Here is a 22,159-nt window from a genome sequence, read left to right as displayed (position 1 = left end):
CATATGTGTTTGTGTATGGATTACAATGAATTTGCTCTACTTTTGCACTACTCTGGATGCTATGTGTAGGTGGTTACACACAGTATGTAAGCTGTATAGTTTTGAACATACCTCAAATGCTCAGCACAACTAGTGTGACGCTGCTTAAAGCCATCATAGCTCTCCTGCTCCTGAATGTGGTTTGTGCTTTTATAGCTCACAGTAGAAAAGCAGATTTATTCATCTAGGTGTATAGGTACTCCTTGGGGTGCTGGTAGCGCAAGCGAGGCGGATTCCAAGCTAAGGCTCTGGTGCCCTGTGAGAGTACTTAGAGGTTATACCACACTCCCTTTGTATCCTGCTTGCAAGGGTGCATAGGACAAATGTCAAGCACCCCCTTCTCCCTTAGAGCTTCTCTTGATGGTAGGGCAGGGTTCATTTGCTATTTAGTCTTTTTTATTAATTCCCCCTTGGAGAATCCTCATACCTATCCCTACTTGTGCGATTCCTCATTCTTTGGAGTTGTTGTTATTAGCCTCCAGATATTTTTGCTTTATCAGTTTAATGCACTTTGGAGAATTTGGCACAGGACCAACTTTTTTTTTTCATAGCGCACAGACCTAGGTAACAATGAAAAGTACTGTTGATATTAAATATTCCTATTTACTAACTTTTGTGGGCCAGGTATGAAAGGCTTTGATCATGAATAAGGTCCACTGTGTGAGGTGCTGTACTACACAAGATAAAAGTACCTTAAGTGTGTGAAACTAAGCAAGTAAGTGGCGCAATTTCTTACTGTAAACAATAGGAATTCCGGTAAGAATAGAATCAAATAATAAAAGAACCCCACCATTATTCAGTAAGTGGAGACACCTGTTCTCACATAAAAATATTTTTTTAATGACATCAAGCTTTTTATGGCCATTAAAGAGTATTTTAAAGAGGGATTTGATCCTTATCACTAGAAAAAAGTAACTTTCATTGTCTACACTGATCACTTCTTACAATTATAGCTGGAATTTAGTTTGCTTATAAGCTAGGATAAAGAAGTTGCCACTCAGGAAAAACAACAGAATATGTAAATCAAGTACTAAACAAAAGTAATTGCTATATTTAAGATATCAGTGGTGTTCTTGCTCTTGAGACTAGATCAGAGAAAAGGAATTTTATTGATCTAGTCTTCTGTAGCGATAGTGGGAAAAACAAAAGGGCAGCCAGAAAGAGAGGCCAGGGTTTGGAGGAAATAAATAAAGTAGCAAGACTATATAGGAAAGAACTGTTTGCTAAGGATGTACGCAAGTATTTGTGATCTTATGTATTTGCATATACAGGAAATTTTTATGAGGAGGCCACTTCCTGAATTACAGTGTATATATATCAGTAAAATGGAGCTGAGGGAAGTAAAGGCTTTGATGAAGACTAGTATTGTGCTCTTAAATCCTGTGAAGATCCTGTCCGGTGTAAGACTGTGACTTAGCATAGTGGGAGGAAATTAGATGGGATTTTTGTCTGGGGGATTTTAGCCCTTTAAAGACTTAATGACAGAGTCCCTTGTGATACTGATCTTGAAATGTAATCACTATATGCTGCAGTTATCTTTTCCTTTGTAACAGTTCTTTTGTATTAGGAAATCTCTCTGCATCGCTGTATTCACACTGATACAAAAAAGCGCTGATGTAAGAAAACTTAATTTCATGCTCTAGATAGCATGAAGGCTAACAGCTCTGCCAACAGAGGGTTAATTTGGCTAGAGTTTATATCCGTTTTATTCGCAAAAGGAGGATCTGAAAAACTACAAACCCTACAGTTGTTCATTGTCAACCAATTAATTCTTTTCCTATGTAACTTTGATGCTGCCAGAGCAGTTGTATTTGTTTTCCAAGAGATGCTTATGGATTCTCACATATATATAAATACCTGGAATTTTTAAACCCTTGAAAATCATGACGTGTATTTTCTTTCTTGTTGATCATGGATTCTGTGATCTACCATGGTTTTTAATTTTTGTGTTGTTACTCAAAATATTTGGTCAACTTTATAGTTGATGGGTCTCTTAATGTGCAGAGACAATTGCTGCTGAAAGGAAAATGAGAAAAACTTTTCATTAATTTTAATTGACCTGATCCTGCTGTTGCCAATTTAAATGGCTGAGCTTTTACAGCTCTTCCAGAACAGAAAAGAAAGGACTGCTGAGGAGAGATGGGCTTTTATCTCATAAGGAAAAATAAGTGCTGCTTTAAGTTTAGACTTACCAACTTGGGAAGGAAGGCTTTAAACTAGAATTATAGGGACTGATGATAGAAGAATGTAAGTGTTGTCAGTGGAAGGGTGACCAGAGGGATAGTAACCATGGATGTAGAATTTTTATAAAAAGGATTGAAGCAATACGGAAAACAGGCTATCCTGCTTAATGTTTACATGTCTATATTAGTTCAGACTGTATGGAAACTAAATGGAAGAATGTACAAGGTTCTAAAGTTGTGATTTAGACAATGTAAATGTTTACATAGTGGAATATTTCATTTGTTAATGAATTAATACAGAAAAAAAGTGGAGGTGGCTTCTGAAGAAAAAAGGAGGGAAGACACGTTTCTCTATGAATATTTACCTTTGTAGTGAAGCTTAGAATCTAGAGGGACATAATCTGTTAGAAGTATCTTTTTGATAATAGAGGAGAAAAAAGCCAGGGTACTGTTATGTTGAGGACCTACCACCAAGATCACCAAACCAAGGAGGATGAAGATGGAAAGAACATTTTTGAAAACAACTGACAGAATAATTTGCCTTGAGGGCATAGATACTAGTTAACCAAATATATGTTGGGGAAAATCAACTGAATACACAGTATCCAGGGTATTTTTAGATTAGGGTGGTGTCAGGTTTTGATATAGAAGGTGAAGTTTAATACAAGAATTTTCTTACAAGGTTTTCAAGATTTTTAGACAGAAAAGAGGAAGAACAGAAAAAAGCAATTAAAAGAAATTCAAAGATCTGTTTGCAAAATCCTATGAAAAAAATCTAGGAAAAAAGTGCTCAGGAGTTTAACAGTTAATAAAAATACATATATTGAAGACATAGTTGCAGGATATCCTAATATGGAACAGTGAAAATAAATGCAATAAGTCTTGCAACCCTCAATGGTCTTCCAGGAAGCATAATGGAAACGGCTAGATTTGTCCCTAAAGATGAGTCATCTTGGGCTTTTGTGCTTTTTGGAAAGTCCAAAGCACAAAAATGAGAGATAAGGAGAAAGAGCTTTCAAAGACAGTAAAATAACCCTAAAGTTCCTTATTGTTTATGCTAGTAAACGATAGAAACCTTATTGATGTAAGGGAGGACCAAGGAAAATTTGGCCCATGACCTCCCTACAGGGTAATACATGTTGTCAGGGAAGGTGTAATGTTTACTTAAAACATACATCAGCAGCAATGGGTGGCAGAGAAAGCTCAGATTATGGCAGGGACCATGTGACTGATAGGTCTTACACAAGCTACCCGTGTTCAGTGGACTACACCTACCAGCATTAACGCTAAGCTCTTGGAGAAATGGCTGAAGCCATCTTCAAATTTTCAGTAAGGTTTAGAATTCGGTGCAGTCCTATAATGGTCTTACCTTTTAATGACAAGTCAGCCAAATGGTACCAAAGAATTATAGGGGAATCAGTTCACCTCAGTTTCCTAGAAGTTCAGAAGCACATAATCAAACATTGAATATATCAAGGAAATGAGGGGGGGGAGCAGGAGAGAGAAAGGTTATTACATACGCTATGTATTACACAAACCTAGTTTCCTTTTTACAACTGGGTAGCAACATTTAACACTTGTGTGCCTCAAAACGAGGAATAATAGTCTATATTAAATTATTTTTAGGGAATTGTAAAGATGAGTAGACATCAGTGCTTGTGTTACCGAAATCTCGGAATGAAGAACTTATCGACACCAATGTGATGTAGATAAGCAGACACTTCTTTATTGACGGCCGGGTGCGTGAGCGAGTCCTCTCACGATCAATGCACACCAAGTTTCAGAATCATACACCATATATAGAACTTATTCATACATATTCATTAAGTATTCATGCATAATCATAATATTTCCCATAAATCATTAACATATTCTCCTCCCATATCCGATTCTGCGCAGTAGAGCTTAGAAAGGTCCAGAAATGGGTCTGGGGTACGATTTGGGTAGGTGGTATATGAGTCGGTGGTCGCGATCTCCCCCTGCCGGAATTACCTTTTACTAAAGTTCACGGTTTCTTGGCAGGTAACCACAAGCTGTTCCAGTCGACTCTCCCCAGTTCCCATTAATCCTATATACTGACATTTCAATACACTTTCTACATACGAAAGACTAGTTAACTACAAAAAAACCTTTCAAACCCTAAAGTTATTACCTAAGTTTTAACAATGGTTCTAGCCCATTCTTCTGGCCTTGGTACGGGATGTACAGAGGATCTCATAGCAGCTTTTACTATATAACTATGAGTTTCATTAAAATATATTTCTTATCCTTCTATATTTCTATTTTATAAAATTATTTTATAAAATCAAATAATCAATCAAATAAAGTCAATCAATCTTAACTTATTAGCAAATCTGTAACACTTGGAGAGCCGTTAACAGTGAAGTTATTTTCTGTTTATTGTCATAAGGCTGTGGAGTTAGAGAACATTGAAACAGTTGTGGAGATAGAATAGCTGCCTAATAGGGAGGGACTAAAAGGCCTTGGACCTTCAGCTTGGAGGGGGGAGCATGTGTCTGATGTTGCTCAGATCCTACAGTACAGAAAGATAGGGGGCCTTTAAAGGAGCTTGCAGGATATCTGTTTAGGACTGAAAAGTGCTCTTTGGTTTGACCTGCAAGCAGTAAACTTAGGAGGTCAGGGAGTATCAGCAGGTTCAGAAAAGACAAAGTCATGGAATTTTTCATAAAATGAAATCTAAAGAGAAGGAGCTGTTCCCTCTAGCAGCTCTCATCCAACAGTTATGCAGACGTGTGAGGTATGAAAGGTGTAACCTGGACATAGTGGCCAGGCTATGCTCTCCCTTGTCATTTCCTAAAGTCCTGCCAGATGGAAAATACCGGCCTGGATGTACTACTGGTCTTACCTAGTGGGACATTTTCTGTGTAATTTGGTTCCATTGTGTGGGGAGGTAAAGTCTGTTCTGTTGCAGCAGGAGTGATTTAGGCTTAGGAAGACCTTTTTAAAAATAATAATATGTAAGCAGGGAAATGGGTTGCCAAAGAAGTTCTGGAACCTCAACCGTTTTTGTGGTTGTAAAAGTAGATTACACAACCAGGCAAAACTGTAATTTAAATGTATTAGGTCCTTAGCATAGGTAAAGGAAGTAGATGAGCCTCGCTTTTTTTTAATTCCCCTCCAAATATTTGATGGTTCAGACTCTGTCTCATTATCATGTCGTGTCTTAGGGTTCATGTGATACATGAATAACATTAAATCTGAATGCGGAAATTGTCTGACCTTTCTGTTTTAGTTTAGTGAAGAAGAGTTATTTGTATTGCACCATATTTCTGCACAATGTACTGCACTAAATGCCATTCATGTTACTATGCAGAAGATGAGTCACTTCCCTGGACTCTGTAACATAACTGAGCACATATCGGAATTAACATCCTTTTGTTTTAATGTTCTTCTTGTCTTCTGTGGACCAATCTATTTCAGTTTTACTAAATGGATAACCAAGCATTTGAAATGCATGGAGAGAGCATACAAAGTTCTTCAAAAGGAAAAGAGTGGCCAAACAAAGAGGTACCAGTCATTTTCTTTTACAGTGCTATCAAAACATTGTTAATGCAGTCAGTCTGAAGATTAAACACTTATTTTGTAATACAACCTAATCCTATACTATTCAGAAGGTCCTGAAGAAAATAAAAGCTGTAAAGGGCTTCAGTTTCAGAGGTCCTGAAGTGCATAACTCCATGTGCACTAGCTAGGATCTGAACTGTGAGACATAATTCCCTGGCCCCGCTTAAGTTAATAGCTAAATTCTTTATCCTCTAACTACTGGGCAAAGTAATTATCTTTGGAGGATTCCCCATTGATTTTAACAGAAAGACCTACTTAAAAGCTCATCTTGTGGTAATGTTTAGTATCTCTACTGAGTTACACATTAGAAAACTGTTTCATCTTTTCTTCTTTTTTTTTTTGCCCTTGGGAAAAGTAATTCTCTGTAATTTTCCCATTAAAGTTTTTGCTTCTTGGGATTTGAATTAACTTCGTGCAATAAGGTCTGGAATATCGCTCATAAGCCATTACATTTGTTTGCAGTCAGCACAGTGCCGCTTCTTGGCTAGAAATAATCCAAGGCTTGTGATTTTCTTACAACATAACTCACTCCCCACAGTTGCGCTGAGGTTGAATATTCTATGTGAGTTATTATTATGTAATATGTACAGCATTCTTTTGACTTTAAAAATAATTATTGAATTGGTGCCACTACTGTGAAAATGCTATAAATTAAAGGTCCTTCAAATCTGGAAAATGGGGATTTTGAATGCATTTAACTATAAAGCCTTGAGCTCTGATGAGACTGTGGTCTGAGTGCTGCTGTTGTGATATTTGATTGAACACAAGCTTTAAAAAGGGAGTCATTTAAACAGAAGAAAAGATTATTACCAAATAGTATAGGGTGATATTTTGAGCATTTCTCTGCTGGCAAGTGAAATGTATTTGTAAAGAGCTTTTGTCAAATAGACTTATGAAAAAGGTAATTTTGTTAAAATTAGCAAGTAATCTTCAATTTTTTTTTTCATTTCTGATTGTCTAGCTTAAGAAATCAACATTCATAGCTCATTTTCAGGCACTCAATGTCTGAAAAATCAGGCCTTTAAAGGTACATTAAGCTGTGCATGCAGAATCAGTAGAGTTCTAAGGTTTGGGGCAGATAATGCAGTCTCTATTCATCTGAAGCTGCAACTCCAGCAGCAAAAAAGGTTAAGGGGTAGGAAACACTGAAAATCCTCATCAAAGTGATGGTTCATGGTGCCAGAAGTGCCTTGGCCTTCTATAAAGAGCTTGTGTGCTTCTGTTTGCCCAGCTGCTTCTCCCCTTCACCCTCCTCCAGAAGTCTGAATGTCCACAAAGGAAATTTTCGGTGAAGAAATGATGCCCAGAGCATCTTCTCCACTACCACGGAGCTGGGGCCGTGTGAGATGTGCCGTAAAGCAGCAGCAGAATTTCTGCCCCAGGCATGAAAGTTTGCCATGAGTTGACACTGCAGGTCTTCAGTGTTTTGTGATATAAATTAGAAACGGCAACGGAAAAAAAAATGTTTAACAGTTTTTAAGACCCCAGGATGATGAAGATGTGCTTTTACTTGATGAAATAACAAAAGGACAGCAACAATCTGATAGCATACGCTATAAGTTTTCCCTGTGCTGGGCCTAGTGCTTTGGTTGTACCTATGTTTCTGAAGTTTTGATTACAAAAGAACTATCACAAAATTTCTCCTGTGTGTTAAATCCAATAAAGCTTTCTTTTTGGGTGAGGTTTTTTTTTGGTTGGTTTTTTTTTATTATTTTCAGGAAAGAAAGGGCAGCTGGTCCCTGATGAAAACCTTTCTAGTTTGTCTGTTGGCCTGTGTTATCACCACTGCAATAGGAGTGCTGGTCCTGTCCTTGGTCTATGTAAACAACCCGGTCTTTATGAAAGAGACAGATGTTAAAGATGATGGCGCATCTTCCCCCAAACCAGATGAAAAAAATGTGGATATCAGATTCCAGTTCATGAATCACCTGGGGAAATCAAAGGTAAATTGTTCATCTTGTGCAATAATATTCTAGCATTGTATATAGAAGTTTAATGAATTCATTTCACCTAACTATTATTTAAGATTAGTTGATCAGTCTAAATCTGTTATTCAGGCTTTTTTTATAATCCATGGGGAGAGACACAAATTTCCTGACAACGTTTCACTCCAGTTCATAGCAGATGTTGGAAGTGCTATGGATCTCTGGAGTGCTTCTTGGAGAGCTAAATAATTGCTCCAACAAATTAGGCTTGCAAGAGAAGGCAACCATTTTATGTGTGATTCTGAAATTACAGAGTATGAAATTCTGAGAAACAAACCCAGAAAGATCAAATTTTAATGTAAGCTGAGTAGCACACTAACCTTTTCGTTCTTAGGACTGAATTTAAACAAATTGTGATGTTGCAAGAAAAAAATTAATTGCATGATCTTGTTTCAGTGAGCTAAATGGAATTAATTGGCAATGTAATGAAGCCCTAGGAACTATGTAGTTTTTGTTTAGGTGTATTGATACTCACAGAAACTTATCCTTTGAGCAAACTCTGAAGACATACTCCATCTTCTAAATCTATCTTTATATATGTAAAAAAAATTCCTGATTAATTTCTGCTTTTCAGCAAAATAGGGAAAAGGATCGATTAGGTAGTAGGGCAGTTTAAACTGACAACAGCCATTTTGGCATGTTTTCATGTTAAATCTAATTTTCAAACAGAAAATGTTTTTAAGAATGGAAACAAAAGTGTTTAAGGGGAGAGCAACCCTTTTAATATGACCTTCCTCAGTGATTCTTTCAAGTAAAAAACATGTTCTGGAGGCGGTACAAATACTGGGAAAGGAATAGTTTCAGGTGCAAATAGTTTGCAACCATAGAAATTCAGGAAAATGCCTTACTTGGGAAGTGTTCTAAATTATTTTAATCTAAAAGTTTAAGCATATATGCCACTGAATTCCCAAATCAATGTCCAGAATCATGTAAAAAGAGGAGGAGCAGATAATATTGTTCTTGATGTCACTCTTTAGCTCTCACTTGTAGAAACAATACTATTACACCATGACATGAGAAAGTATATAAATGATTGTGAAAAGTGACTAAAATACATACAGAGAGAATCCTCACTGAGAAAAGGAATAGGTACTTTCAGTATTGCACAGTCCAATAATTTTCTGAAATATTTTTGGATTGTTTGGTCACCACTGTCCACAATTAACCCAGTTCTCCACTCACACTAACTTTACAGGTACATGTGTACCCAGGTGGCGAAATTCAGTGGGCGAGATTCAGGAAGGATGCAAATGAATATCAAAGTGATGAAGAAATGGAATTTGGAAAAAGTATCAATAACCATCGCTCCAAAATGACTTTTGGAACCTTACAGATCAAAAGCAAAGGGCTTCGGGCTCCCCACTGGCACTTTAATGCCAATGAACATGGCTACCTACTACAGGTATTATCTGATTATTTGAACTTTCCCAATTGGTTTTGCAGTTTAAAGCATCATATACGTATAGAAGATGCACATATGTAAAAAATAATTACATATACATTATATACAAATGTTAACAGGTAATAAAAGCAAAATTACCATTGATTGATGCATGACATCAGTTTTCTTGCTTGAAATAACATTTTCAAATGAAGATGCTTGAAATAGGCTGTTTAATGTTGTTACTCACCTGAGTAGCAAACACCTGTAGCTTCCAAAGAAATATGAAAACTGAAGTCAGAGGAGACTTTAGACACCTGAAAGTTACATAATTTTATTTACTTATCAAAGTGCTTACAAAGATTAAAGTAATTAATTTAGAGAACCTTTGCAGAATCAGAGAGATGAACGACTGTTAAGGTTCTTAAGAAAGCCTCTGACTCCATCCCCTGTACTGATCCATGTTAAGAACACCTAAAGCATATCTCACAGTTTTCTTCAGTTTTTAAAAATTTTCAACAAAGGAACTATTACAAAATCAAAAAGTAGCTGTCTCCCATGTTTCGTCACACAAACCATTAGAACGTTCTGGTACACAAAACATTAGAATGCTCTGTTACACAAACCATGAGGTTTTTAATTGAAAAAAAAAATAATTCTAATTTCTCCCTTTGTATTGGCTTTGGAGAGCTTCAGATCATCTTTCTTTCTCACAACTTTTTCTGCATGGAAGACTCTTTTATTCCCATACAGTCTTCTCTTTCCTGGACCAAATACCTCTCCCCTTTCCCCTCCAAATAAATCTCTTTGAAAAGGTTTGCTGTCTCACCTGAGTGTCAGATTTCCAATCTGTAAAAATAAAGAAAACAAAACCAATAAATAGAATTTCTTTATTAATTTATTATATACCATGAGGAATTCAAGATAGCATATTAATTTGAAAACAAAATTATGTTTCTTTGGAAGCATAGGTGTTGGAGAATGGCTGGATGAGAAGGGTCACAGATCAGTAGAGCATTTGTACGAGCAGAGCCAAGTCTAACCAGTGTGCTATCAAGACTAGGCCTCAGCTGAGGTTGCCAGCTGTGCTGATGGCTGCGGAGTTGCAGGGACACCACGGCCTTAACAGGCTTCACAAACAACTCTAAGGAGGTATGTGCAGTAGAGATAAAGAAGTTATATAAGCTAGCTCACTGCAAGTAGGAGGACCATGTAAATGAGTAGGTAGTGATTCTAGCCAATCATAGACTGCCGAGTATGCATAATTAGATACACTGTATAAATAGGAGCTATTCGGGCTAATAAAGTGAATCATGCTTTATCACTCATACTGAGTCGGCTGCGTGTGATTCCCTGCCGCTCGCACATAGGTACATAGATCTCAATTTTTAATTTATAGCTAAGAATAATTATTCATATTTTGACCAGCATCAGAACTGAATAGCTCCAGCTGGATGGAGGATCCTCCTTGGATTAGGGCATTCCACAAACACCTGGGCCTCTGTCCAGCAGTTTTAGGTCAAAGATGACTCCTTTATAGGTGTTCAGCATCTTTAATAAGAAATGGTTTAAGTATGCGCAATGTGTATTGGTCATGTATTCCTTAAACCTTCTAAAATTTTGTCACTTAAAATTCTATTCTGGATTTAAGTTCACAAAGGCTTGTTAGAGGGTGCATCAGGATCTGTTTTTTCCTAACAGCCTTCCAGTTATTTGAATTACTGATTTGCTGCATATGGATTAAATGAGGAAACTTTCATTATGGTTCTTAAGTTGTGATTATGTGACAGGGTACTGCCTGGATTGGAGTAATTGGTGCAGATGACAGCGTGGTTACCACATACAACGTCACGGCTGGTCAAGTGGTCTTCTTCCCTAGAAACACTGTGCACTGGATAAAGAACGTAGGATCAGAAGACTGTGTGTTCTTGCTGTTTTTTACAACACATGAAGAACTTCAGACCTTGGATGTAGATGACGCCTTTTTCTCTACCCCAGAGGATATAGCAGCTAGAGTATTAAAGGTCTGTATGATGGAACAGCCAGCCTTTATCTAGTCTTCTATACATTAACATGGCAGTCCAGGTTCTCTGTTTCTTGGAGAGGATCCTCCCTACCTCAACTGCTCTCTTTAGTCCCAGCAGTGTGGAAGGACGTGCACGTGTCCTTTGTGTAGCATTGTGCTGTGCTGTGTGTTCCTTTATGTGCAAGGAGAAAGAAATGATGATGCTCTCTCCAAGAAACCTTTTCTCCTCCGCTCTTCGTATTTATTCCCGGTTCATGGAGGATCCTCCATATTTCCAAGGTTGGAAAAGGAAATTAAATAGTGAAGCCCAAAGCTAATTTCCCAATAGCCCCGTTGTTGCAGAATGGCTGTGTGATCACGGCCATGACTTCCTTAAAGATCTTTGTGAAACAAAGTTAGCGTAAGTTAGCTGGAGCAGGCCTTGCAGCTGTGCTGAGGCATGCTGATAAGGAAGCTGAGAAAACACACTGACCTTGTGCCTAATGTTGTAAATAACTTTGAGGAATTCGCGTAGACAAGAGAGAAAATAAAATATGTAGCTAGCTAACCGCAGAAACCGCAAGTAGGAGGACGTATGAAAATGTAACCCTTTAGAGCTTAGCCAATCAGCAGATGACTAGTAGGCATAATTAACTGGAACTGTATATAAGACATAATCGCGCCGTAATAAATCGAAGCTTGCTTTATCACTCATATTGAGTTTGCCCGCTTGACTTCCCTCGCCGTCGACAAGTGGCGCCAGAACAGGGACTGATGCCTTCATTATGTTCCCGTGAAGAGAGGACCCCCAATCCTCCTTCGGTGGACGGCGTGCTCGTTGAGGCCCCGGTTGCAGCGTCCGGGAAGCGGGGAACTGGCTCCGAAGACATCGTTCGCCGTCTCCCCGCTTGGACCTTCGGCAATAAGGCGGGGTCTGCCAGCCGAGAAGGAGGCTACCTAGCGAAATCGCTGCTCCGGACCAGACAACAAGTAGGTCGCGGAAATCCAACCTCGCCGGACAAGAAGGGGGGCGAGACTACAGAGTGCACGCATTGTGGAAAGAGAGGTAGCCTTTGAATTATTAAGATGCTTTTTAGAAAAGCGGGGAGTAGGCCCTTTAAAAGATCTGGCTGGATTAATTACTATGGGAAAAGCGAAAGGGTTTTTTACAGACCCTGAAAAAATGTTCGAAGTAGAGGAGTGGCGTGCGTTTGGGGACTGCTTGTGGGACTTAGTTATAGATGACGATAAGGCAGCAAAAAAATTGATGAAATCATGGCGTGAAGTAACTAATTGTATAAAAAGATATCAAGCAGAAAAGCGCCTTGCTGCAGCAGTAACAAGCCGACTTGCAAGCGCAGATCCTAATGCAGGAAAAATTATGCCATGTGAAAATCACATTCCGATACCCCCTTTATCACAAACAGTGCTCTCTGTACCACCTATAGAGCCCACTGCACCACCTCCAGACCCTTTGTGTCCTCCGCCATCCCCCTCCGGCGCCGTAGCCCCGTGTCCTCCGCCCCCCCCTCCAGCGCCGTAGCCCAGTGTCCTCCGCCCTCCCCCTCCGGTGCAGTAGCCTCGGGGGGGCCAGAGGGCGGAGACACATCTGACGAAAGTGCTGTTGAGGAAGAAAATAGCACTGGGCAGTCATTACAAAATTCTAAAAATTCAGTAAACAAACTGTTGTGTTCTACGCGCATTAATTGGCAAAAAATAGCACAAGAAGCAGCTGCTCAGGGAATATTTGATATTGCTGAGCAAGTCAACCCCCCCCAAGCTTTCCCTGTAACGTATCAGATGAATGCCGCTAACCAAAGACAGGGAACCTGGGAGGCCTTTGATTGGAAAATATTGAGTCAGTTACGTAGTACAGTGAATGAGTCAGGCCTCCACAGTGAGCCCACCAGACAAATGTTAAATTATATTTGGAGTAGTGATATATTGTGCCCCGAAGATATTAAAAACATAATGCGTCTCATTTTGAAACAATCCCAGCAATTGTTGTGGCAAGCCCATTGGCAGCGGCTGTGTGAAGTATCTGCACATAGTCCAAGGCAGCAGGGTGACCCCCTATTAGGAGTCACCGTTGAGCAGCTAATGGGCACAGGGCCATTTCAAAGCGTCGACGCTCAACTGCACCTTACCCCTGAGGTAGCAGCCGAGTCCATGAGACTGGCCCAAGAAGCCCTGCAGAGAGTAAAAACTTCGCCACCCTCACCATCGTATTTATCTGTTAAACAGGGGAGAGATGAGTGTTTTGCATCCTTTGTTGACCGAGTAACTGAAGCTATCAACTTAGCCGATATGCCTACCTTTATGAAAGGGCCATTATTGCGCCAATGTATTTTGGAGAATAGTAACAGTTACACCAAAGGCATTTTAGTGGCCCTGCCCTTAGATTCTTCTGTAGAAACAATGCTAGAGCGAATGAGTTGGGTGCCAGTAGGTCAGCAAGCCTTGCTAGTGGAAGCAATCCAAGCAGTAGGGAGAGATTTAGTGCAAGCCCAAAGTCAGGCTTTTGCAGCGCTTGCGCCTCTGTGCCCCCCTGGGGCTACCGCGCCCCCGAAGCCAGCGACCACCACGCGCCGAGACTTCCTCTGCTATCGATGCAGGAAGCCAGGACATACCCGTGACCAATGTCGACACTGTCACGTGTGGTGCCGAAATTGTCAGCAAGGAACCCACAACACCAACATCTATTGGCAGTCGGGAAACGGGAAACCGAGTGCGAGGAGCCGCAGCGCGTCGACCCCAATCGCGACTCCTGTCACCTTCACGACACCCCCTCCAGGAGAAATGACCCACCCTTATCGGCAGACACCGTGTTACAACCCACCACCCGAGGGAGCCTCAGCCTGGACCTGGCAACAGCAGTAGATACAACATTAATTGACAACCGCCCACAAAAAATCGCAACTCATGTCCGAGGACCTCTGATAATTAATGGACAAAGTTATGGTGCTCTCTTATTAGGGCGGTCTTCTAGTGGTTTGAAAGGGCTGTTTATATTGCCTGGTATCATTGATTGTGATTACACCAGAGAAATTTGCATCATTGCGCAAACAAATTTTCCGCCCATCCACATTCCAAAGGGAAGTCGAATTGCGCAGTTGGTTCCACTCCCTCAAATAACCAGTCCAGTATCACCAGCGTCCAAAGAACGTGGAGCCGTGGGTTTTGGCTCCACAGGAGGACTGGCACTTCTAACAATGCCTTTAAATCACCAGCCTATCACCCATGTCACTATTGTACATGATGAAGAGCAAAGACACTTACAAGCGTTGTTGGACACCGGCGCTGACATCACCATCGTCTCGACCGCTCAGTGGCCATCTCACTGGCCACTTCAACCTGTTTTAGGTGGAATAGAAGGAGTTGGAGGAACAGCTGCTGTTCAGCGCAGTCAGCACCGAGTTCGAATTATTCTGGATGGATGCACAGCATCTCTTTATGTGACTGTTATGCCCCTGCCTGCCGGGGTAAATGCATTAGTTGGGCGAGACGTGCTCGACCAATTAGGAATGATACTCACCACCAACACACCTTTTTAATAACGGTCACTGCAAAATGGACTTTCCCGATCCAATTACGATGGTTAACTGATGACCCCGTATGGGTCGAGCAGTGGCCGTTGAAAAAGGAGAGTCTGCAACAGGCTCACCTATTAGTTCAAGAGCAACTACGCTGTGGCCATCTTAAACTTTCTACTAGCCCCTGGAACACTCCAGTATTTGTCATCGAGAAAAAATCTGGGAAGTATCATCTCTTACATGACCTCCGAGCTGTTAATCAACAAATGCAGGCGATGGGAGCCCTTCAACCTAGCCTCCCAAATCCAGCAATGTTGCCAGAAGGATGGCAACTGTTAATCATTGACTTAAAAGACTGTTTTTTCACAATACACTTACATCCAAGTGATACCCAGCGTTTTGCATTTACGTTACCATCCATCAACCGTGAAGCACCTGCAAACCGCTACGAATGGACCGTGCTACCGCAAGGCATGAAAAATAGTCCCACCTTGTGTCAACTGTTTGTCAATTCAGCCTTAGAGCCAATCAGAACACAATGGCCTAACACCGTCATTTATCACTATATGGACGACATTCTCCTCGCTCAGCCGCAGCCATTCACAGCCCATCAAGAATCCTTTTTACATCGACAATTACGAAAACATAATCTTATCATTGCTCCAGAGAAAATTCAACGTTCTGCAGTATGGAGATACCTACGATGGCAAATTACTGACTCTCAAATTCGTCCTCAAAAGTTATCAATTCAGCAGAAGATAAAAACCCTCAAGGATGCCCAAAAACTTCTTGGTGATTTACAATGGCTGCGCCCTGTTGTTGGCATCAATAATGATGACCTTGAAGTGCTGCGCCCCCTCCTCAAAGGTACAGATCCTGCAAAGAAAGTAACGCTAACCGAACAACAGGAAGCTATGATACAACACTTAGGAACACTTATCACGACTCAAGCAGTCGATCGCTATCACCCTAATTACCCTATTGACCTAACGATCTTGTATGGCCCCTCTCATTTTATTGGTGCACTAACGCAGTGCAAAGAGAAAAAGGGGGAGACGGTCAAAGTGTTAGAGTGGTTGTTTACTAAAATGTAACCAAAAACAACACTGCAAGAAAAAACTGAGAACTTAGCTGAACTGATTCGCAAAGGCAGAAATCGAATCATTCAAATTACAGGCCGCGAGTCGGACACAATCTACTTGCCCATCCGACAAGAAGATCTTGAATGGCAGTTGCAGCACTCTCCAGCATTGCAGTTAAGTTTGTTGACACATGCAGCAGAAATAAAGCTGAGCTCCCTAAAAGCGCCAGTATTACGCTGGGTCAGCAACCATGAATGGCTCACCAGACCGAAACGAAGTGAGCGCCCTCTTAGAGACGCCCTCACCATCTATACAGATGCAGGGAAAAAATCAAGGAAAGCAGCAGCAACGTGGTATGAAGATCAACAGTGGCAGCACCACATTCTCCCTGCTGAGCGCGGCGACTCGCTGCAAATATCAGAACTTGTAGCTGTTGTCTGGGTATTCACAAAGTGGATGCACAAAGAAATAAACGTAGTCACAGATTCGCTGTATGTCGCCGGTGTCATCTGTCACATTGAGGATGCACGACTCAAAGAAGTTAAGAAAGACCGATTATTCCAACTATTACGACAACTTCAATCAGCCATTCAACAGCGATCTACGTCATATTGTATTATTCACATCCGAAGTCACCAATGGACAGAAGGGCTCGGAGAAGGCAATGCACGAGCCAACCAACTAGTATCCTTAACTGTGCCTCTAAGTGACTTTGTCAAGGCTTGTGAAGCACACCACTTTTTCCATCAAAACGCCCGTGGACTTTATCGCCAGTTTAATATCACGATGCAAGAAGCAAAGGGAATAGTGAGAGCTTGCCCCACATGTAGCCACCATGGACCAGGATTGGGAATAGGAGTAAATCCACGCGGTCTAGGGCCACGTGAAGTGTGGCAAATGGATGTCACCCACGTCCCTGAGTTTGGAAGACTAAAATATGTACATGTAACTATTGATACCTTTAGCAAATTTGTATGGGCCACAGCACAACCAGGAGAAAAGGCATCCCATGTCATCAGACACCTGATTAGTTGTTTTGCGGTCATGGGAATGCCATCAACCATAAAGACAGATAATGGGCCCGCCTATGTTAGTGAAGCAATGCGAAGATTTTGTCAAACATGGGGTGTAAAACATGTCACTGGCATCCCACATTTACCCACTGGACAAGCAATAGTCGAAAGAACTAACCAGACAGTAAAACAGTATCTTAATAAGTTTAAAGATGTTAAAGATACCCAGGAGAGACTTGCTAAAACGCTCTTTGTCATAAATTACCTGTGCATTTTTTCTGAAAGCGAGCACCCGCCTACTTGGGTGCACAACAGCCAGCTCGAAACAAAAGATAGTCAACTCCTTTTTGTCATGAATCGAGACCCCGCTTCTGGCCTGTGGCAAGGGCCCGCTGAAGTGAAGTATGCCGGAAGGGGTTACATGTGTGTACTTACTCCCACAGGGCCACAGTGGGTCCCAGCGAAGTGGACCAAAGCGGCAGTGACCGATGCTCCAGTGACCAACGTCAACTTGTGATTGAACTTATTAACACTGTTTTGGTTATATTTTAAGCATAATGTTGAGGCTTATTGTTTTAGTTAATTTTGTTGCCGTAACTGTAGCTTTTTGTGTCTAAGCCACTTTTTGATCCGCAAGAAAATGTATGGGTAACCTTGAGTAGATCTATTAACACCACCACGTTTAGTGCAAGTTTGTCAACCCCTAGTATACCCTTTTTAACTTGCTTAGTAGGCGTGCCGTTAAATGACTCAGATTGGGTCACCCTTAACCAGTCTCTTAACCAGATGCCAAAAGTTACCATATTGGCTTGAGGTAATAATATGAGTAGCTTTTTTGAAAAATTTGATAACTGGGATGACAGACTCCCTATTGGTCCTAGCCCTCAAGAAATCGAACTAGTCGATTCACTAAATGCCTCTTATTGTGTATATTTGAATTCTTCCCGGTACCCATGTGCTGGTGAAACCTCTAACATGCCTTGCAACGCAACCGTTGTTACTCCCGTATATCCAATTGGAAATCAGTTTAATTGGAACACTTGGTGTAACCATACCAGTCGAGATCTGTCCAATCCTGCACCTGGAATATTATACCCTAGGAAATTACCCCCTGGTTTGTTTTTTATCTGTGGTAATAGAGCATGGAATGGAATTCCCTCCAAGCCTGTAGGTGGCCCATGTACAATTGGTCGCCTAAGTTTAACCCTACCACATTTTCACCCTAACAAGTCAAATCCAGTGAGATGGAAAAGAGACGTTGCCCAAGTCCTTGATAACATCTGTGATGATAATGTTCAACTTTGGAATAAATGGGAAGTATTCTTTGTCTCATTCTTTACCCCAGGTGTCTTTACCCCGTGATGAATTTTGTGGCATAAGAAGATCGCATAGGAAACTATAGATAAGTCCGTCTCCTTGCTAAAATGGATCTTATTTGAACTGGCTAGTTGGCAGTGTCCTACGAGCAAGAATGTGGCCACAGTTTCTGTGGAGTCTGAGGAATTTGCGTGTTCAAATCGCAGAATTGTGATAGGCCCCTTCCCACCCTGAACCAGTTTGATGGGAGACAGATTGAGTTTCCCTTCTACTCCAGATCTCTGTAGTAACCGAGGAGGAAGGGCAGAGCAAAGGAGCAAAACAGAGTATTGACAGGGTAAGGCAATTAAAGAGATGAGGCATGTCCACAAGGCAGAATTTATCTACCACGAGGTACTAAGGTGGGATCTTCAACGAAGCAAAATTTTTATTCTGCAGTTTGCTCTGTGTATCTGTCAACTTAACATGCATCGTGTGTCCCACAGCCACAAGGTGGTGTTAACTTCATCAGAACATTCAAGAAACAGAAAGACGATCAAGCAATTAACCTCCCATCAAACTTAGATCAGCTTGTGCAAAATGCCACCTATGTGCAGTCTCCGGACAACCTGGTATGGCAGTACTTCTACAATCTCAAAGGTACACAGCTGAGAATCCTGTGTGTAAGAGCAATCTGTGTCTCTAGAGGGGGAGAGGAGGGGATCTGTAAGTGATTCACTGAAACAGGAGTTAAGTATACAGAGAAATGATAAGAAATTAAGGAAATGAAATGAAAAATATATTGATAATACATCTAATTACTGCACTTTGAAGACTTATAACCTGATTCTCACCTCAGAGTAGTTTACCCTTTTGGTTTTAATGTTTCTATCTGCAACAGCAGGTATGAGAGCAGAATGCCAGTAAGGAGCAGGGCATGAACTAACTACTTCCCAGGTCAAGATTCTTTGCTGATGTATGTAACCAGGACTGGTGTGTTCCCTGCTATGCTTAAGCAATAACCTAAACCTAAAGTTTTCATTCAGAAATTAAAATCTAATAGGCCAGGAAGCCCTGCAGCAGATTAGCTGGAGAGTGACTGCTGCTGAGCTGCTTAGAATATCTTGCATTTGCACGTGAAACGTCAGGGAATAAATACCTTACCATATACCTAATCATGTCCTCCCTTTTCTTTTACGAATACAACTTCATAAACAGTATTGAACCATATTCACTGGTTTATCAGCAATTGTATTAAACCTTCTGTACAGCCTGGATCTATCAATTATCAGTGAGCACCTAATAAAGATAGATGATAAAACTGAATTCCAAGTAGTATAGTCTATTTGAGAAGCTATAAAAAGCAAATAGAGGTCCAAAGCTCCACATGCAGCTGAGGGAGGTCATGAGAAATAGATGTGTGTGTGACAATAACCTTTGTGCTTGGAGCAAAATGTCCTTCTGCATTGGCAGTACTTTACAAAATATTGTGACACACGGTCAGTGCCGTAAAGGTTAAGGCTAATTAATATACTGGCAGTTAGCATGTTCTTTTAAGTGTGTTGATACTGATAGCGATGCAGGATGGAAAAATCTAGTTGGAGTTTTTCATTGTGGTTATCTGGCTGCAGACAAATAGTCAAGGAGATTGCAGTGTCTAGTGCCTGAAGGATAGATCAGTGAAATGGGCTTTCTTTTTGGTGCCAGAGGCTCGTAAGGTTCGAGGCCTCAAGTTTAGTACATAGTAATGACTTGAACTTGGCCAATACACTAACAAGCAATGTTAAACAAACCTTGCTGGAAATGCTTATTAGCTGTCTTTGTTTTAGGGTCAGCAGAATATCCTTTTCCAGGAGGAATCGTCCAGTGGGCTCGCTACTGCATAAACAACACCAGACTAAATGAAACAGAAAAAATTTTTAGTGAGGCGCTGAACAAGGTATGTGCTTTTAATTGGATACTGTAGCTATTTAAACATAAGGCATAGTATGCAGCTTCTGTGGGTTCATCGCTGCTTTGTCATGTATAACAGGGATATAAGAAACTTGGATGGTTTTCTGAGCATTTTTGTTCTGCTTTTCAGCATGAAAATATCCTTACCTTAGCAACTCTCCGGATATTCAGCAATGGACTGGGGCAGCCTCATTTCCACTTCAGTGCTAATGAGATGGGTTATGTCATTAGCGGCTGCGGACAGGTAATTTGTTACAGTGATGAGGGGCAAGTCAGTGGAGTTTTGGCTGTAAACAATTACAGACCTAATAACTGATTCCCAGCCCTGATTAATGATTCTACAATTAGCAGTATTATAAAACTTTCAGGGCCCACATTTTCCTTCTCCACACAAAATTTTGATCTCAGTTACATTTGTGGAAGCTTGTCCAGTCAAAGTAGAGTTATACAAAGCAGAATTTGTCCACCTTGTTAGGTTGTTCAGCAAAATGCTTATTACAGGAATCACCACTCCCCTGATTTCTGGGAGTACAAAATAAAAAAGCAATACTTTGGATTTAGCTCCATGAGGGACAGATAAATAGATAAAATGTAGTGAGGATTAAGATTTAGGGATTTTATTATACGTGGTTCACTCAGTGCAAATGTGAAGTGCAAAGATAATTGAGATGGAATGAAAGTTCTTGCTCAGGGTGTTGCCTAGGACCTTCTCACTAGGGTCTCAGTGAAAGTGCTGATGCTACGTGAGGTGATTTTATTGCCGTGCTGGGACTGTCACTGTGTATTTATCCTGTAACAATACACTGAAAATTGTTGTTGCTGAGTATTACTGCTTTACTTGCACCAGGCTGGAGTTATTCTCTCTGGAGTCACCACCAACTTCAACATTGGCATTGGAGATGTCATATTTTTCCCTGTTGGAATGCAACATTATATCAAGAGCTTATGTGATGAGGATTTGTTTTTTATTCTAGCCTACAGTACAGGAAACCAGGTGAGAATTCATACAGGCAAGGGAAGCAAAAAAAATGTTCAGCTGTACATAACCTTATGCCTTTCTCATGCATGTAAGCTTAGTCCTTTGGCACACACACCTTTCAAAACAAATTCTAAGAGTGTGTCAAGCACACTGGTGGTGCAGATTTCCTTCTGGTGTGAATGGCTGGCATGCAACACCTATCAAAACTCTGTACACGGAAACAGGAGGTGGGGGAGGCAAAGAAAAGGTCTGTGGTAGGGTGTGACATGCTGGTGCATGTGTGTGTGTAAGAGAGATGGAATTTGGATCGTGTTTGTGCGTGAGGCACTGCTGGTGTTTAAGAAAGGGAGTGTGTCCTTGGGCGGACTGGGTAGGCTGAGGGTCTTTACAAGCTGAGCCCCCCCCGAAAGGGAGAGGTCTTCAGAGGCCTTGAACAAATCTATACCCTGGGAGCCAGAGTAAGGGTGTTTTTATCTAAGATTACGCATCTCCAGTGATCTTGATAGCCCCATGTAACCTGTCATTAGTTATATACTTTTATATTCATTCATTTTCACCTGGGACTTAAGGTGCACTTTCATATTCCATAGGATCAATATTGTGAAATAGATCAGGTAGCTATAAATATTCTTTTTTAAATATTGTCTTTTTCTTCACAGCTGGAAACTCTCCGTATGAATGACTACTTCCATGCAACAGCAGATCATATCCTTGCTCAGCTTTTTTTCAAGGAACAGGCTGAATTTAAGAAGTTCCCAAAGGCTGCCAAAAAAACAGGCAAATAAACTCTCTTAGCAGTTAATGGCACCAATAATTTTTTCACAATCACCACGTTTCTAGCAATACTTTTTGGTACCGTTCTTGTTTATATTTATCCAGAGGAGATGTTCAGAAAAAAAATTTGGGTTATTAATTATAAAAAACTAATTTTCTTTTTGTATTTTTTCAGGTTTTATTTATAGCACGATGTAACTTGATAGATTGTATATTAAAGTCATTTTTACCATGACCATTGCCTTTTGCTCTGCTTAACACCCATTATCCCACCATATCTCTTCCCCCACGCTGCTGAAGGTTATGTTGATTTTCTGTGGTGTAGGCAGCACTCTGAGCTGGCAGTGTTCC

At 40.7% G+C, this 22,159-nt stretch overlaps 1 protein-coding gene across 1 annotated transcript; it reads left to right on the top strand.

Moving 5' to 3' along the window:
• The first annotated feature begins 5,635 nt into the window (after window positions 1–5,635).
• Window positions 5,636–22,043, top strand: LOC119140866. The gene is made up of 9 exons (XM_037372516.1): window positions 5,636–5,750; window positions 7,526–7,750; window positions 8,988–9,194; window positions 10,964–11,197; window positions 18,609–18,762; window positions 19,932–20,041; window positions 20,186–20,299; window positions 20,903–21,049; window positions 21,694–22,043. Exons 1-9 carry the CDS (start codon window positions 5,673–5,675, stop codon window positions 21,817–21,819), a joined length of 1,395 nt encoding a protein of 464 aa, XP_037228413.1. The 5' UTR covers window positions 5,636–5,672; the 3' UTR covers window positions 21,820–22,043.
• The last annotated feature ends 116 nt before the right edge of the window (window positions 22,044–22,159 follow it).

This window comes from Falco rusticolus, chromosome W (assembly GCF_015220075.1).
Source record: "Falco rusticolus isolate bFalRus1 chromosome W, bFalRus1.pri, whole genome shotgun sequence".
NCBI lineage: Eukaryota > Metazoa > Chordata > Aves > Falconiformes > Falconidae > Falco > Falco rusticolus.
The sequence above is the reverse complement of the archived record's forward strand: the minus strand, read 5'-3'. Positions and strand labels throughout refer to the sequence as shown.